Below are 19,254 nucleotides of genomic sequence, written 5' to 3' on the forward strand. Positions count from 1 at the left end.
GTAAACACAACACAGTCAAAATAAATATACAATCACTAAATCCCTAGAAAAAACTTTTTATATAAATAATTAAATAGACCTATTAAAAAGTATAATACAAAAAAAAGCCTAACAATAATAATTTAAATGCATGGTAGGTAGGTAATCTACTAATAATTCCTTTATTAATATCCTGCTATAGGTAAAGACACATTCTGTTAATTTATGTAGATTTAAGAAGTTTATTAATTATTTAAACTAGAAAAAGATTTGAGCTATTGGAAATGCTTAATGATATTGTCATAGACTGAATGCGCTTAAACTAATAAGTATACTTACACCTAAGAAATCATTTCTTTGTAATTTTAAAGAGTAAAATATCCGGGCTTCTGTAATTTTTGTGTTGTTGTTCTTCAGGTATCTGTTCCACATTAAAGATGTCATTAAGTTTTTCAAAAAACTTTTTCCATAACCTCTTTTGTATTTCAGAATCTCGAAGTTCTTGAGTCAAATACATTGTGGGTTTCTTTGTTAAGGTGTTGGTGAAGCATTGTAATGTCTGTACCAGAGGATCTATTGCCTGTAATAAAACACAAATATTTTAAGCCGGCCATATGCTAATATTGTTGCCTGCAGTTTCACTAGACTTATATTGACCAGGCGGCTTAGCACGGTCGCGTTTTTATCCCTTGTCACCATGCCTGTCATGTTCTAACAAGTATGTAAGTGCGAAAGGGACGCGCATAGTGATAGTAGATAAAAATGGAACCGTGCTGAGCCCGCAGCATACAATAGGTAATCATGGTCCATATCCCGGTCCAAATGTACTAAAGTGTACTGAATGCCTGAATGTACTAAAGCGATAAGATTAAATCTAACCAATAAGTTTACCTCTTCATAATAAACACAGTCTGCGAGTACAATCATGTCATATTCTTCTTTAAGTATTTGGGATGTACTGTCACCCCACACCAAAGACTCTGCTATGGCATACCCTCCCATACTGGAAATTTTTGACTTATTTTCTTTTATGTTCATTCGCAACAACGGCAGTGCTTCAGGTAAATCTGTAAGCGTTACTTGGGCGCTAAAAACGAAATTAATTTAATTAACTAAATAAGAGTCTAATTGGATTCCGACTAAGTGAATTATATTTGGTAATTACCCTAGAGTTGCAGCTGTTAGACCAACAACCCCTAAACCTGACCCAAGTTCTAATACTCTAATGCCACTTAAGAACTCAGCTTTATTCTGGCACATTGTTTCGAGATACTTTGCTAAAACTAAAGATGCATCCCATACAACACAATTCACATCTCCTTCAATTTTTTGATAAATTTTTAGCGTTTTTAAGCACACCTCAATATCAATTTCACGAGGAAACAGGTCATTTGATTGAAAACTTGATCTTCTGTGAGACATTTCTAAAAATATGTCCGATATTACTTTAGAATTTTGTAAATAATTTGAAAACTCTGCTTTATTTATTATCAAAACAAACAATGGCGCAAAACGTACAAAATCAAACTCTCCAATGAAAAAATTAACGTGTAAAGACATAAGAATAAGATGACACTGATAATAATGACAATGCTTATGACAGTAATGACAATGACAGCTACGACGACTATTCGAGTTATAAAAAGAAAAGCAATATCGATGGAGCCATAACACCCAAAGATTGATTGAAAAGAAAAGCTATTTCGTATACTAACTTGACTAACTTTACTGTTGCACCAACATAATGAAAAGAATTGAATATAGTCACACGATATGTGTATGGCAAGACTTAAATCATATGACAGTCTGCCCATTGTAGAGGAAAGGTTTTTCAGTCGATAAAAATGGCTGTGAAAATGGTCGTTTTCTGGTGTTCCCTTGTCCTCTTTATAGTCGGTGAGTAACGAAATCTATATTTTCATTTAAGGTATGTGTTTTTATATTACGTTTGTTTATAATTATTCTGATTTTAGGCTCTAATGCCGCTGGGGAATTCGACGTGATTCACAGCCCTAAATCCCTAAGTTTTTTTGGATCCAGTAAGATACCTGAAAGTCTCTTGAAAGAAGTGTTTTCCGCTGCTTTAGGACTGTCGGTTGAAGAGGTAGGTAATCATCTTTACGAAACTTATAGTTAACCCACCCACCCAAAGCCCAACCCAAACCAAAAGGTTTGGAAGAGATCGCTCTTTAGAAATAAGAGCGCCTGGTTGTTACCTAATTATATTTGTCTTTGTAATTTCTGTTATTTACATTTTACTGGTGCTAAATAGTATAATTGCTTAATAAACATAAATTCTCTGTGCTCTTTTTCAGGGCACTGAATGGGATGGCATGACCATTCTTGATCCATTCACTTTGCCTGAAGCTGTAGTAGAAGTGTATGTAGATGGAGTTCCCAGCCTCGGTGAGACTGTAAGTGTTTTTTTTTATAATCTTACACTGCTACACCTTGACCCTTAAATGCATAATGCAGGAACTACCCTACAGAACTATGTATCATAATTTCTTAGAATTTATTTAAATGTGATCAGTTGAACCATTAATGAGTTGTCCTCCCTTTGGTACAGAACCCTCCAATATGTGTAGTCCTAGATTTTTTTTAACCTAAAATTTATATTTTTAGTTTATTCTGTAAATTCAAGACAGACATTGTTTTTATGGTACTCAGGTGAATTGACATCTTTGTGTACACACTACACATGTGATTTGTAATTTTCCACATGCAAAATGCCAATAAATATACAAAATTGTTAAGTAATTTGTACTTGTATAAACTTTAGCACGAAATAAAGGCTTAATAATTTGTTATTGACAATATTCATATTAGATCCAATCCAAGTCCATAGTTTACATTTGTTGACCTAGTTTTGTTGTTAAGTATTAATTTATTAAATTCTAGATTGAGAGTAAATCAAATGCCTTCCCTTTGACTGTGGACGAATATGAACCAGATACTTTTGAAGTAGTTCGGCACAGGATACAGCAGCGCTTCAGCAATGGACGCAGTAGGCTCCTCAAGATCAAGCTTACTGATGTGAATCAGGTTTGTATCTCAACATTAACATTAATATCCACAAATTATGAATCTAGTTATTTTGTTAAGTGGGTCTAATTTCATTAATTGGAAAATTTTATGATATGTTAGAAAAATAAATGCTACTTTGTATTATTTATGAAAGGTTATAACGATTAACTATTGTACGAGTTTCTTTGAAAATATATTATACAAATTTATATAACATAGCTGCTATGATCATTATTTTAAAATACTATAGGAATATGTGAAATTGATGGCTATGATATTAAAGAGTTCCAGCAAATTATTGTTAATTCTACAGTTATTATAAATGGCCAATTTGGATTGAAGAAGCTGTTGTGTTTTTAATAGACATTTAGAACATTACTATAACATTTCTATAATTCAATGTAAGTTTCTGACTCTAGGATATGATGGGCAAAACAAATGTATATATCAGATCCTGTAATACCAAGAAGCCTGAATGTTGAAGTTAATATAACTAAGCATAAGTATGATCAACTATAATCTAATATTATAAACATGGAGGTAATTACATCATTTTTATTTTTTCAGTTGTCATCAGGGGTGTTTGCAGACATCAAAGTACCAAAGGTTCTTAAGCTGTCCCTGAGCCACTTGAAATACTCAGTGGAAGAAGATAGTGCATTCCTACATGAGCTTGCAGCATTGAAGGCTATCACTGAAAAGGTACTTTGGTGCTTACACTGTGGTGGACCATATTGGCCTTATTCATATATGCCTGTGGAGCCTAACAAGCCCTTGATAATTGTTTTTCCTTATCTGTCATCTTGACATTTGTGTTTGTTAGAAAAGGACAAAATTTAACAAAGATTTGCTAAGTTGTATGAATAAGGGCTTTACCATTAGGTTTATAAATGGTAATTGCCAGTTAACAGTGTGGATCATGTCAGTTTTTTTATAGCTTTAATTTTTTTGTGGCCTATTGAACGCTTTCACTGGTAGTGTCATATGTAGCACGGTTTTCTCGCTTTGTAGCCTACGTGTTCGCCTACGAACGGAGAACCCGCATAGCAGTTCGCTGGGAGTGGATGTGTTAAACAGTTTTAAGAACCCACATGGCTACAAATCTTAAAAATCTAAAAACTGATCGACAATAAAAATTGTATAGTTTTCGTATCTGCTCACCAAACTTCACGAGAATCGAGAACAGCTGAATAGCCATACGAAAGCATTTTTTCTCAAGCTGAAATGGAGACTTTTACTCATGTAGGTATGAATTGCCTTTACCTTGGCCGAGCAAGGTTAGGCAATTCATATAGGCTGGCGCGACCTCATTGTGTTGTACAGTCAAGTGTAAAAATATGGGTGCATACCTACAACTTATAAATATGTCCCATAGTTCTTAATTCACTGACATAAAAGCTATGGGACATATTTTTTACTATGATAAGTGCACCCATATTTTTACACTTGACTGTATCACTGTACAGTGGATGTCAACTGTTTACATTTTTCACGTTTTACAAAGGAATTGCAAAAGTGTAATCATGTAATCATATCTTTGACGTCGACTGTACTGATCGTATTTTATTAACAAAATCATACGCTTGCATAGGGGCTGTCCATAAATTACGTCATCGATTTTTGTCGATTTTTGACCCCCCCCCCCCCTATAATCATCCAAAAATCATGCTTCAAATGACCCCATTTCCTCCTACCGTCTACCGTGCTACCGTCATCCTATGTCCAGACCCCCCCCTAATTTGAAATGACGTAATTTGTGAATAGCCCCATACATACATTGCTAAATCTATTGCCCCATTTGCCGTGGGAGATTTTTGGAGTTAGTGTGTAAATCGCCTAAAATTCTTAATGAAATATTTTAAATTATTTTTATTTACAGATTAATTCCGGTATCGTCTCAGGAGACAACATCGTCGATTTTTACCACTTCCGCTTCCAATCGCTGCACGACTTGTCAGACTTCCACGGTCCCAACTCTTTACAAGTCAAGGAAGCCAAAAAGCTTTTAGGTAAGGTTTACACTTTACAGCTTTTACTGTGTAAGGTTTACTCGGGTAATTCCGAATGTCGAAAACTGTCGGATAATTCCGAAAGAGACTTTTATTGACCGAAGCGAAGCGAAGGTCTACGTTTTGACTCGGGCATTTTGCTTTCGTATGTCCGGATGTTCTCCTCTACAGGTCGCAATTCTTAACCGATTCTCGTGAAATTTTGTGACCGAATTTTATGACTAAATAAAATTTTTTTGTCAATCCGGTTTTTGGAAATTTTTAAAAATGGCGGAGTCGTGATACCTGGCGCCTAAACAAATAGTCGTATCGATATCATAAGACTTTTTTCTTTTTGAAACATGTTTACAGAGTTAATAGCAAAAAATGCAGAAAAAAATTATCGCTGGTTTAGGCGGTATTTAGGTATTTAATTTTAACTAATTTTAATTTGAGAAGGAGTAGCTAAATTTCGTCAACCCATCTAAGAACTATTTGGCTCAGTTTGTAAACGTTCGCTTTTTCTGTTTGCACAGAGGGTCTGGGTTCGATCCCCAGTAATTGTATGCTGGGATATTATAACTTTTTGTATTTTTTTACACATAAATTTCGTATTGTTTTTCTTTAATTTACTATACACCGTGTTTTTATTGAATTCCGTTAACTTCGGGGTATAGTTAAGTACGTTTATAAGAACTAAATGGCATAGTTAATTTTCAAAAAAAAAATTTTTTTTTGTTTTCTTTTTGTTTAAAAAGTAATTAAATGTAGCATATAGCGTTGTTGTAACACGGGCATTACATTTAACTCAACCAAACAATTGAAATCTGTGACATATCAATGTCATTTCGTACATCAATCGACCGAGATTGTACTTAAGTTTAGTAGCAAATGTATGAACTCATTCTAAACACTAATCAATATGTAAGCCGGCCCTAAGGCAAGTGTACACGCTTGTAGAGGCCTTATAGTAAAAAAATTAATTATGGATTATCTCCGAAATGGACTTAATTAGAACATCGGTGTCTTTGAGAAAGTTACTTGATTTAAGCTCAGGAATGCACCCTTGAAATTAACGGAAATAAAAAAAAACACGGTGTATTTAAAGCTCTTAGCACCATGTTATTTCAAGCTCTGCTCGCGAGGTCTACAGCTCACAGAGCCACTAGTTATGATGGAATTAAGGGTGATTTTCATCTGAATTTCGGAATTATCCGACATTCGGTAATACCCGAATACACCTTATTTTATTTTAAGGACTACATGGGTAAAAACGTGCATTTTGGTGTGTTTTTGTTTAGGGTCGGCTATCTCGGAGCTGAGCTCGGCGTTCGCGAAGGCGTACGACGGCGCAGTGCTGGTGGCGGCCGTGGCCACCGACGTCGCGCACACGCGCCGCACCGTGCGCGCCGCGCCCAACGCGCCCGCGCAGCAACAGCGCTCGCTGGTATGTCCACACTACACACGTTTATGTTTATGTTTATTTATTAAAGTACAACCACATCATACATATTATAACTTACGCTAAAAACATTTACAAGGTACTACTGATACATATGACAATTATGGAGTACATAACATTGATAAAGTGTTACAGTGAGATCAAACTTAACCTAAAACTATACAATTGGCCTGATGACAAATTTTGAAATCCCTTTTATTATTGTCGGTACACTTGTACTGGTTCCGAAAAACACAATATTTGAGCTATACTCATAAGATTTAAAATAAATAATTGCATTTTTTTATAGCTAGTTTAAACCTCGCGCGAAAACGCCTCGCAAGCCATTTGTGACGTCATTAGTTAGTTGGTGGAAGGGTGATAGACATTGTTTACATACTTACAGTTACGAATTTTCCCTTGAATCCAAATGATATTGTAAATTCAGCACCATATATTATAATTAGGGATGATAAATACATTACAAACATTAATCACAATAACTCATTCTATACAAAAACTCTCACACGGTTGCAATTTAAGATGAATTATTTAGATACATGCAAATTCTGAGTGAAAATCTCTGAGCGCCGTTTTATTTTTAATTTTTCGGTTTTTCTGGTTATGACAGCCAACATGGCAATGATAGTTCCATTCAGCCAAATAATTAAAAAAGTTTTTTGGTGAAATATCATATTATTTAGCATTTTATTTGTTTAATAACAAATAAATATTTACTTTACATAGTGTAATAATATTTTCTGGACGTAATAAATGTTTAGTGGCGAAATAACATTTTTTTTGAACCTCCAAACTCTTTGGTGAGGATGTATGGATTACGGTCAATGAGGTTGATGTCTATGCTGCTCTAAGAAATACGTCATGGATTGATGACGTCACTCCTTAGGTCGCTTCTGATTGGCGTTTCAGTCAAAATGGCTGATTGGAGAATTTTGCACTTTTATTTTATTGAATATATTAATAATCCTAATGATTATACTGAGATTGGGCCATTTTTTAGAACCATATTAACATATATGTTTCTATGAAACTATTATTTCCATGATTCTTTGTTACTGTCATCAGGCCAATTAAATCTAAGAATTATACTAATTAATTATAACTATAAAACTACAAACAACACGGATCTTCTTTTCTTTCTTTTTTTTTTCTTTTTTAATTTATAATGAAAGAATGAGCAACAAGATATAAAATTTTTATTATTTACTTATTTACTTGTTTTTATTTTTCTCGCCCAGTATTTTGTTTTTGAACGCGGGCAAACGGTCATGAAAAATGTCGATGTCATCCCTTTCTTTTATAAAGGCATTGTAAGCAGCGCAAATTCGTACCATGGGAGACTGCAGTCCGAGGTTGGTCCTAGTTACTGGCACGTTTAAAATAGTTATTTGTTTTACAAGGGGGCAAAGTTGTTGTTTAACCGCGCGTGCTAATATTGATACCCGAACAAGCGAAAGATTCCAAAATTGAACCACGAGCGTAGCGAGTGGTTCGATAAATGGAATCTTGAGCGTTCCGAGGGTTTCAAAGCACGAGGGTTAAACAAAATTTGCCCCTGAGTGAAACAAAATTTTTCACCACACCAACCCGAAGCAAATATTAAATGTAAAAGGTGGGGCAGGAACATCACGTCATTTCTAACAAACTTTGTTTTACGCGGGAATTCGACCGTTAGGGAATACCATCCTTGTTTATTGACGAATGCATCTTGCAAGAGTGAGCAAGCAAAGCATAGTTTTAACGGTTTTATTTTAGGCGCGAAATGCAGCGTCGCACAGATGTCGCGAGACGGTCTCTGCCAATTACGGGCTTGTTATGACCGAACCTTCTCGCGGCCTCTGCCACGCAGAGGCATATTTAAAAAAATGGCCGCGCCATTTCTCCTACCGTTCAACCGGAGGTGCTGCCACCCGAAGGGTTATCAAACAAAATCAAACCAAATCAAATTCAAATGAATATTTATCATCCAAAATCATCATCAAACATAAGAAAACAACTCAAAATTTGCATTTGATTACTTTGCCTCACATGTGAATTACCTACTGATAGCAAAGTGCAACTTTGCTATCCGTTTTTGAAGTGCAAAGTAAGCCTTTCCGAGCTGGTGTGGTGAAATAGTACATTTCAATGCAAGTGTGGAAAGTACGTTATTATTTACGAGTCCCGAGATAGACACGGGACAAGTAAATAATAACACTTTCACACGTACATTGAACGACGTTTTTTAATACATTTGCGAAAAAATCGCAATAAAACAAATATTGGTAACATGAGTATTACACTTACATTTACGAATTTTCCCTTGAACTTGAATGATGTTGTATATTATCTATTATTCAGCACTATAAACTACGTTCAGCGTTGATTTACATTGCCTAAATTAATCACAATAACTCATTTAATACAAAAACACTTACAGTTGCAATTTAAGATAATTATTTTGATACAACTAAATTTCAAGTGAAAATCGCGGGCGCCGGTTTTACTTTTTAATTTTTTCTGTTAACGACAAACGCCAACGTGGCAATGATATGGTTCCATTCAGCCAAATAATAAAAAAGTTTTTTAGTGAAATATCGTAAGTTTTTGAATATCCAAACTCTTTGGTGTGGACGTATCGAATACGGTCAGAATTAAATTAAAAAAAGCTGGAAAAGTAAAAAGCACTAGTTCGCAAAAAACAACTTTGCGAACGCTAAACAGCTACGTAAAGTAGCACTTTTTGACCAACTGTATTAAAAAAAATATTAGCAAAACACAATGTACCTATAATTAAAGTTTCGCCAAACTGTAAAACGCCTGAAACATGGAATAGAGGCGAGGTGGTGCTGTTTTTCAAAAAAGGTGATAACAACCTATTGAAGAACTACAGACCCATCACGCTTCTGAGCCATGTCTATAAGCTATAAGCTATTTTCAAGGGTCATCACGAACCGTCTCGAACACAGACTTGATGACTTCCAGCCTCCCGAACAAGCCGGTTTCCGAAAAGGCTAAAGTACCATAGACCATATCCATACGCTGCGGCAAGTTATACAGAAGACCGAAGAGTATAACTTGCCATTATGCTTAGCGTTTGTGGACTATGAGAAAGCCTTCGATTCAGTGGAAACATGGGCGGTGCTTGAGTCTCTTCAGCGATGCCATATTGACTATCGGTACATCGAAGTGTTGAAGTGTTTGTATAGTAACGCCACCATGTCGGTCCGAGTACAGGAGCAGAGCACGAAGGCGATTCCATTGCAAAGAGGCGTGAGGCAGGGAGACGTTATGTCTCCGAAACTGTTTACTGCCGTAATGGAAGACGCCTTCAAGCTCCTGGAATGGCAAGGACTTGGCATCAACATCACGGCGAATACATCACTCACCTTCCGTTTGCCGACGATATCGTAGTCATGGCAAAGTCGATGGAGGAACTCAGCATGATGCTCGATGACCTCATCCGAGTTTCACAACGGGTGGGCTTGAAAATGAACATGGACAAGACGAAACTTATGTCAAATGCCAATGTTGTGCCCATCCCAGTCTCTGTTGGGAACTCGGTACTCGAAGTTGTTGACTCGTACATCTACCTAGGACAAGTAGTCCAATTAGGTAGGTCCAACTTCGAGAAAGAGGTCAACCGCCGAATCCAACTCGGTTGGGCAGCGTTCGGGAAACTACGTAATGTCTTTTCGTCCGACATACCTCAGTGCCTCAAGACGAAAGTCTATAATCAATGTGTGTTACCAGTTATGACTTACGGCTCCGAAACGTGGTCTTTCACTATCGGCCTCATCTCAAAACTCAAAGTCGCTCAACGAGCTATGGAGAGGGCTATGCTCGGAGTTTCTCTGCGTGATCGAATCAGAAATGAGGAGAACCGTAGACGAACTAAAGTCACCGACATAGCCCACCGGATTAGCAAGCTGAAGTGGCAATGGGCAGGCCATATTGCACGCAGAGAAGATGGCCGATGGGGTCGAAAAGTGCTCGAGTGGAGACCACGGACTAGCAAGCGCAGCGTAGGACGTCCACCCACAAGATGGACAGACGACCTTGTTAAGGCCGCCGGAAGTCGCTGGATGCGGGTCGCTTCCAACCGGTACGAATGGAGGTCCAAGGGGGAGGCCTATGTTCAGCAGTGGACGTCTTATGGCTGAGATGATGAAACTGTGAAACTGTTAGCGATGCGCTCCAACTAAAATAACGATAGTGCCTGGGTACCACATATATCGACAATACAGCTGTTGCCCTGTACAACAATAAACCCTATTTCGACGCAATAAGCGAGTTACGGTTCGCGCTAAACGGATCGATACTTGTTATACCTACGATTAAATAACATATTTGAGTCAAAGAGCGACAAGCATCCAAACGAAGCGATCTAAATAGATCGCTTAACTTACACGATAATGGGTTTGCATTTTTTGTTTAGGGGTTGACTATGATGAAGATAATAAATAATAAATAATAATAATGAGAATAATAATAAATCCGGTATTCGAATTTAAACTAACGTGAGACATACTATAGTTTGCCAAAGGACTGTCTCATTTCAAACATAGACAGAGAGAATTATACTATCTTTGTCTTACACTAGTACTAGCACCGAAAAGAAAAGGATGAGTATAGTTTTTTGTTGGTACATATTTACTGTCAATTTTGGTTTGACCAACTACTAATTACTAACTAATAGTGATGTACCGACTATTGATTTGGCCGACTAGTCGGCTAGTCGGCCAGATCATTAGTTTCGTATAAGTTCAGGTGACAAACAATCGTTTTGCTCCTTTGGTTGAGCTATTCATCATAATTTAGCTTGGCTAAAAGGTGTTCTCTACACTTTCAAAGACCTATCACAAGAATCCTCGTTCAATTTCTGTCTTTAGTTCTTTTATTTTGCGATCCTGAGCAGACCGTCAGTACAGCTTGTAGTAGGTATTTCCAAGGCTCTATGTCCCGTACGTAGTCGCCAGTTAAGAACCTATCCCCTGTGGTCACCGTCTTTACGAGCAACGTGCCAACTAAGGGCTGATTAAGAGCGCTCTTACAAGAAAAGTCGAAATAATGCAAAATTGATGATACTAGTCGACGAAATTCAGGACTTTGCGCTCATTATTAGAAACAATGAGTACTTGTTCCAGTAAAAGCGTCTTCTTATCTTTATAAATATCGTTGTAAATATTAGAAAAAGGACTTATTAAATTAGTAATGATTTTTTTTCTGATGGTCGTTTCCGAAAAACCCCGTGAAGCACTGAATGGCGAGCTCTTATTTGGAAATGTTGAGAATTTTACTCTGCTAAACCTGGCTATTTTGTATTACTAATACCCTGTACTTTAGGCATATCAAACTATATTTTTCCTACATACCTTTGAGAAAGAGAAAATCAAAGTAAAACGAACTCGATTTTCTCTCCGAAACAAGTGGCAATTCCTACGAAAATCTACTTAATATCGAAGTCATTTTCATACTCAAGCAATCTGCAACGTTTGCTTATACTGTTGGTATACATTAGTGTTTATGAAATTCTACTATAATTTTTTGGCAATTTTTTGAAAACTACTCTATATTACCGATGACGCGCGCTGCGCCAGCTCAGTGCCGCGGCAGAGCTTGTAGAGGCTGGACGTGTGTCGGTCGGCTCCGCACATTTTTAACGGCGACGACGAGGTTTTTTATCATTGTGTGCGGCGGGCGCCGTGTAAAACGCTATACTGTGTGCGTGTAAACCGCAACGAGAGACTTTGATCCTAGCACTGTTTTTATAGTATTATAATTTATAATGGTACAGTTTAATAAACTACCGGACAGGATTAAAAATATTTGAAACGACCTGACATTCTATATGTATTTATTTGACTCAAGATAGTACTCAGGGTCTGATGATGGAGCCGGAAGGTGGTCACCGGTACCAATCAACCATGCAACTAAACCACTTCGTGTTTGGGCTCGTTTGATTCGGCTCAACAAGATCTTTGACTTAAGATAGTACTCAGGGTCTGATGATGGAGCCGGAAGGTGGTCACCAGTACCAATCAACAATGCAACTAAACCACTTTGTGTTTAGGCTCGTTTTATTCGTCTCAACAGGATCTTTGACTTAAGATAGTACTCAGGGTCTGATGATGGAGCCGGAAGGTGGTCACCGGTACCAATCAAGCATGCAACTAAACCACTTCGTGTTTGGGCTCGTTTGATTCGTCTCAACAAGATCTTTGGCACAAGATAATACTCAGGGTCTGATGATGGAGCCGGAAGGTGGTCACCGGTACCAATCAACCATGCAACTAAACCACTTCGTGTTTAGGCTCGTTTGATTCGTCTCAACAAGATCTTTGACACAAGATAGTACTCAGGGTCTGATGATGGAGCCGGCAGGTGGTCACCGGTACCAATCAACCATGCCGCTAAACTCCTTCGTGTTTAGGCTCGTTTTATTCGTTTCTATAAGATCTTTGACACAAGATAGTACTCAGGGTCTGATGTTGGAAGCCGGAAGGTGGTCACCGGTACCAATCAACCATGCAACTAAACCACTTCGTGTTTAGGCTCGTTTGATTCGTCTCAACAAGACCTTGGACACAAGATAGTACTCAGGATCTGATGATGGAGCTGGAAGGTGGCCACGGGTACCAGTCTACCATGTAACTGAACCACTTCGTGTTTGGGCTCGTTTGATTTGTCGCAACAAGATCTTTGACACAAGGTAGTACTGAGGGTCTGATGATGGATCCGGAAGGTGGTGACCGGTACCAATCAACCATGCAACTAAACCACTTCGTGTCGGGCTTCGTTCGATTCGTCGCAACAAGATCTTTGACACAAGTTAGTACTCAGGGTCTGATGATGGAGCTGGACTGTGGCCACGGGTACCAGTCTACCATGTAACTGAACCACTTCGTGTTTGGGCTCGTTTGATTTGTCGCAACAAGATCTTTGACACAAGGTAGTACTGAGGGTATGATGATGGATCCGGAAGGTGGTCACCGGTACCAATCAACCATGCAACTACACCACTTCGTGTTTGGCTTCGTTCGATTCGTCGCAACAAGATTTTTGACACAAGTTAGTACTCAGGGTCTGATGATGGAGCTGGACTGTGGCCACGGGTACCAGTCTACCATGTAACTGAACCACTTCGTGTTTGGGCTCGTTTGATTCGTCGCAATAAGATGTTTGACACAAGATACTACTCAGGGTCTGATGATGGAGCTGATAGACAGGTACCCGTCGCCACCTTCGCGCTCCATCATCAGACCCTGAGTACTATGTGTCAAAGATCTTGTTGAGATGAATAAAACGTGCCTAAACACGAAGTGGTTTAGTTGCATGGTTGATTGGTACCGGTGACCACCTTCCGGCTCCAACATCAGACCCTGAATACTATCTTGTGTCAAAGATCTTGTTGAAACGAATAAAACGAGCCTAAACACGAAGTGGTTTAGTTGCATGGTTGATTGGTACCGGTGACCACCTTCCAGCTCCATCATCAGACTCTGAGTATCACCTAGTGTCAAAGATCTTGTTGAGACGAATCAAACGATCCTAAACACGATGTGGTTTAGTTGCATGGTTGATTGGTAATGGTACCTTCCAGCTCCATCATCAGACCCTGAGTACTGTCTTGTGTCAAAGATCTTGTTGAAACGAATCAAACGAGCCCAAACACGAAGTTGTTTAGTTACATGATAGACTGGTACCCGTGGCCACCTTCCAGCTCCATCATCAGACCCTGTGTATCTTCAGTGTCAAAGATCTTGTTGAGACTAATCAAACGAGCCTAATCATGTTACTACATGGTTGATTGGTATCCGTGACCAGTGACCACCTTAATCATCATCAGATCCTCAGTACCAGTTCGTTTTTAAACCCTCGTTGATACAAACTTTACAACCTATAGGTACCAAATGCAATGACGAAACATGTAAATAAGCGAGTAGGTACCTATAATTTCTTTCGAGTAATATACCTTCATAAGTACGAGTATTCATAAATTACGTCGTTTCAAATGGGAGGAGTGGGGGGGGGGGGGGTCTGTACATCGGATGATGGTAACATGACGTAGGAGGAAACAGATTCATCCGAAGCTTGATTTTTGGATGATTTGAGGGGTGGGGCGGGGGCAAAAATCGTCAAAAATAGATGACGTAATTTATGAACAGCCCCTATGTACATTTGCACTGCATTTAGTATTTTCGTACTTACCAAATAACAGTTTTAGAACTTTAAAAGTTAAGTACAGTTAGTGTTGTTATGGTTGATTTCAATATGCTTCGCGAAGGATCAAGAATGTTTAATCCATCATTGTAGTGCGAGTGTGGTAGAAGGGATCGGCATACTGAGCTCGCACGGCCTGCCGCAGCGCGTAAAATACCTAAACTCGCTCAACGCCGAAATGTAATAGCGCTCTTAAAGACGGCGCGCATCGCATGCGATTTTAGTTATATTGCGGACAATGGGTTACGGCCAATACAACCGACCTATCATAACCAGCAATGTAATGAAACTCGTATGCGAGTTCGCACGCCGTCTATATCAGCCCTAAGTCTCTAAATTTTGCAATAACATTAATAGTTCCTCATGCCTCCACCATTAAAAAAAATAAAAACTGAATAAAAAAAATTAACTATCGAACTTGCACATGAAATTACACGAGAATCAGTTGAGATCGTCCTGTAGAGGAAAACACCAGCCCACCAATACGATAACGATCAAACGGTCAAATATATGAACAAAAGTTTTCGTATGCACCCTGAATAGGTATTTTAGTAAAATAAACATAAAACATATGGTAAATGTTGACTGTTGATTTCTTTTTTTCTGTTTTTCTTTCACTAATAAAGTGCCGACTAATCGGCCATTTTTGCCGACTAGTCGCCGACTAATCGCCGACTACAAATGTGGCCGGATAGTCGGCGACTAGTCGGTACATCCCTACTAACTAACTTTAGTACGTGACGCCCGCCCGTCGTGACCGCTACTCACTCATGCACTGTTAGTGCTTGAAAATGGAGACTTAGGCTCTTCGAAGCATGTTGCGCGAGTGACTAAAATACTTGAGTGAAACCGTAAAATCTTCCGGTATTGTTTTTGCGCAAGGCAAACATATAGGCCGAGCATATAGAAAAAAAAACAACAGTAACAGAAAATATTTAACCCGCGCGCCGCAGCTTAGTAATTATTACCTACTCTTAGTAAAAGGTGGCAAATATAATTGGTTATTAATGCGAATTAGAAACTTGCAAGAAAAAAGAGAGGCATCCGTGATGGTGAAGAAGCTGGGCAGCTTAACCCTGAAGGCGGGGTCGCCGAGGCACAAGGCGAAGGCGGGGGTGCCGAGGCACAAGGCGAAGGCGGGGGCGCCGAGGCACAAGGCGAAGGCGGGGGCGCCGAGGCACAAGGCGAAGGCGGGGGCGCCGAGGCACAAGGCGAAGGCGGAGCGCCACCGGAAGAGCCTAAAAAGCCGGATGCCGCTAGTGTTAGTGAAACACCGTTTAGGCCGCGGACTTGATGCAAGTGAAATGACGCCATATTTGTCGTTTCATATGAGAATTTCTGTTTTTAACCCCCGACGCAAAAGACGTCAATATGTTTGACGCTGTCTGTCTGTCTGTGGCATCGTAGCTCTGTTAAGGGGCCCACTGATTAACAGTCCGCAGGACGGTATCGGCCTGTCAGTTAGAACAAAATTTTGACAGTTCCGAACAACTGACAGGCCGATACCGTCCGGCGGACTGTTAATCAGTGGGCCCCTTTACAGATGGGCCGACTTCGATGCGGTTTTTTTTACGTTAAAGCTTGTTTTCTTGAAATCGATCCAGCAGTTTGAAGAGATTCAGCTCTTTTCCAAAATGATGTAAGGCATTATTGGCATAAAAATGATTTTGTTGGCATAAAAATGGTTTTTTGTTTTGTTGGAGTTTTTAATATTTTTTATTTAATAGTTATTCCATGATTTTTTTTTACGGTGTTGATAATTACAAAGAATCGTTAAAGAGTGGGATAGTCCTGAACAGATTCCCAAGATCCTTGCTGAATCTTTTAGTTTTTTTTAGTACAATAAAAAGTTATCGTAGAAAAACAGAAAATTCTCATGTCCAACCACAAGTATAGCGTCGTGACACTGTGCAGCGGTCAGTTATATAGTCGAAGTATTAGTTAGTTAGTTATACTGGGCATTTTCCGCAAATCGACAACCATTGTGCCTATTTTGCGTGAAAATTAGTCGAAGTATTGTAAGAATTGTTTTTTGGCAGTTTGTGAATTTACCCATATAAGACTACAAGGCTATCACTTAATGGCCTCCTACGCCTAGTCGGTAGTGACCCTGCCTACGAAGCAGGAGTTTCTGGGTTTGAATCCCGGTAAGGGCCTTATTTGTGTGTTGATTACGAACATTTCCTCCTGAGTTTATGGATGTTATCTATGGATATATATCGTCGCCTAGTATCCATAGTACAGTCAGCAGCAGAAGTTGCTAAGCGGGCGAGGTGTTCAAAATGACCTTGACACGCTCTTATTCTTTTAACAATAAAGTCGCGTCAAGATCATTTTGAACACTTGGCCCGCTTAGCAACTTCTGCTGCTGACTGTACACCTTCGCTTAGTTTAGGGCTAGGTTGATCTGTGTAAAATTGTCCACAATTCATATAAGGATCAATAATTCATAACTATCAAAAATCCATTCTTACGGTACTCCGACTAGGTATAGCCCGGTTTCGAGTCGCGAAATTATTCAACCTAAGGAATTCGTCATTGAAATTTACTTCTTCTGTTATTGACAGAAGGTTTTAATTACATTGATGATTTTCTTGGGTTGGACTCTTTTCCCTAATTGCGTCTGGTAGTAGTTAGGATAGAGTACCTAAGTGATTCTCTTTAGATATAAACATATTGGTATTTAGGATTTTGTAGATTGCGGTAATTTTACAGTTGGATAATAGTATGCGTGTAGTCTCGTAGAAGTAGCTATATAAATAGGCTATACCTAGAATCAGTTGTTTAGGTAAACCGTAAATACATGATAATATTGATAATAGTCAAATTAATTATTGGGTTTTTATCCCGGTAAGGGCATTTATTACAGATATTTCCTTTATATATGGATGTTTTCTATGTATTTATATACAGGGTGGCTAAAAAATAACTGCATTCTGCAATTTGGGATTATACTGAGCAACTTTTACTATGGGATCAACCCCGAAAACAGGAATGCAGTTATTTTTTAGCCACCGTGTATATCATCACTATTCATCACCTAGTACCTACCCACAACACTAGCCTCATTGAGTTTACTGTGAGACTAGGTTGATGTGTGTAAGATTGTCCAATATTTATTTACTATTTCAGAGTTCTGAAGACAGCTACTCCGAAGACTACTCTGCCATCTTCAACATCATCTTGTGGTTCGGCCTCGTGTTCGCCTTCTCCCTGGTGGCCATCGTGTACGCCATCATGGACATGGACCCCGGCAGGGACTCCATCATCTACCGCATGACTAGCACCAGAATGAAGAAGGATAATTAGATACTTACATATATCTTGTTGTTAGTTCGTGCATTGTGAACTTACTGTTATTAACCGCCGATAAGAATTCACAATTTTGTAACTCTGGTAATTTATTTAAAGCGTCATCTAATGTTGAATGTCAGAGCGGTTAAAAGGTTAATGAAATCTGCCACACACATTCTTTTACTCAACTTCTATGGGTATGCAGTTCTACGATCATAAAATGGGTTAAGTTCCTACCAACACACTTGATCCTTGTTGCTGAAATGTTCTTGTTTCTTAACAAATAATTGTTATTTGTACAAAATAAGTATAACTTAGAGTTACATTAGAGTTAAAAGTAAAAACTTGAAAGGAATTTTATTTATTTGCGAATAGTTGTAAATATAAATCCTAATTGTTTTCAGTGCTATATTTATTGGAATTTGACGGAGTATTTGTCGTATTATGATTTGTTATAGGTACCTCTCTTATTTTTTTTTTCAAACAGTATTAAATTTACACATGAAACTTGTTGCTACGTTTGTCCTTGTTCGTGAAATAAATATATACATTCCTCCTAAAATGGTATTTTTCATTTCAAAACGTGGTTATGCTTTAATAGTTTATCCAGAATTAGAAAGAATAAAAAAAAACCAGCTCACTGATGTCAAATAACCATGTAATATCAGAGTAATATACAATACTTGGTTCTGGTTCAGTTAATGAATACTATTGTATTAAAATTAGCCTATAATTGGGTTAGTTATAAAATTTATGAAGAAGCAGTTTGCAGCTTGGGACCTATTATAGTAGAGGGGTTTGGTTTAGGGAAGATGTATGTAAAATATTGATTTTGTAATACAAATTTGAAATGGCTGCTATTTAACTGATCACCAGATTTAATAAAATTTAATACCAAAAAAATCTACTTTACCACCCTAAAATAATAAACGATCACCAAAATTATAACACCATTTTAATGTGAAATGATTACCAATTTTATTACATTTTACTATCCTATTAAAGGAAATGACACCAAAATAATCATTGTAAACCCAAAAATAGTAAATTACCACCAAAATTAGAACTCCATTTTAATGTAAAACCAAATTTTTAAATCTTGCTATCCTATTAAAGCAAATGACTCCAAAATAATCATTGTTAACCCAAAAATAGTAAATGACCACCAAAATTGTAACCACATTTTAATTAAAAATGTGCAAATATTTAATATATCGTTATCCTATTTAATTAATTAATCCACTTCGTCATCTTTTTCTAACCTAACCTAACCAAACCTAACCTAACCCACTTTTCTAGTAG

The 19,254-nt window shown here is 38.0% G+C and overlaps 2 protein-coding genes across 2 annotated transcripts; one reads left to right on the top strand and one right to left on the bottom strand.

The window, feature by feature from the left end:
• Positions 1-280: 280 nt before the first annotated feature.
• Positions 281-1,529, bottom strand: LOC134799674 (protein N-lysine methyltransferase METTL21D-like). Its single transcript, XM_063772115.1, has 3 exons — positions 1,145-1,529; positions 871-1,066; positions 281-559 (listed from the first exon to the last, which is right to left on the bottom strand). Exons 1-3 carry the CDS (start codon positions 1,399-1,401, stop codon positions 329-331), a joined length of 684 nt encoding a protein of 227 aa, XP_063628185.1. The 5' UTR covers positions 1,402-1,529; the 3' UTR covers positions 281-328.
• A 210-nt stretch (positions 1,530-1,739) lies between these two features.
• On the top strand, positions 1,740-18,514 carry LOC134806017 (ATPase H(+)-transporting accessory protein 2). The gene is made up of 8 exons (XM_063779220.1): positions 1,740-1,875; positions 1,953-2,083; positions 2,295-2,393; positions 2,881-3,024; positions 3,574-3,708; positions 4,886-5,015; positions 6,296-6,441; positions 17,791-18,514. Exons 1-8 carry the CDS (start codon positions 1,824-1,826, stop codon positions 17,965-17,967), a joined length of 1,014 nt encoding a protein of 337 aa, XP_063635290.1. The 5' UTR covers positions 1,740-1,823; the 3' UTR covers positions 17,968-18,514.
• Positions 18,515-19,254: the final 740 nt, after the last annotated feature.

The sequence above is a fragment of the Cydia splendana genome, chromosome 2 (assembly GCF_910591565.1).
Source record: "Cydia splendana chromosome 2, ilCydSple1.2, whole genome shotgun sequence".
Taxonomy (NCBI): Eukaryota; Metazoa; Arthropoda; class Insecta; order Lepidoptera; family Tortricidae; genus Cydia; species Cydia splendana.

Excerpts from the sequence above, each read along its gene's own strand:
- LOC134799674 (XM_063772115.1), bottom strand. The coding sequence starts at position 1,401 with ATGTCTCACAGAAGATCAAGTTTTCAATCAAATGACCTGTTTCCTCGT. Across the intron at positions 1,067-1,144 it reads CTAACAGCTGCAACTCTAGG|CGCCCAAGTAACGCTTACAG; the intron begins GTAATTACCAAA and ends TTTCGTTTTTAG. Across the intron at positions 560-870 it reads ACTGTGTTTATTATGAAGAG|GCAATAGATCCTCTGGTACA; the intron begins GTAAACTTATTG and ends GTTTTATTACAG.
- LOC134806017 (XM_063779220.1), top strand. The coding sequence starts at position 1,824 with ATGGCTGTGAAAATGGTCGTTTTCTGGTGTTCCCTTGTCCTCTTTATA. Across the intron at positions 3,025-3,573 it reads AGCTTACTGATGTGAATCAG|TTGTCATCAGGGGTGTTTGC; the intron begins GTTTGTATCTCA and ends TTATTTTTTCAG. Across the intron at positions 3,709-4,885 it reads TGAAGGCTATCACTGAAAAG|ATTAATTCCGGTATCGTCTC; the intron begins GTACTTTGGTGC and ends TTTTATTTACAG.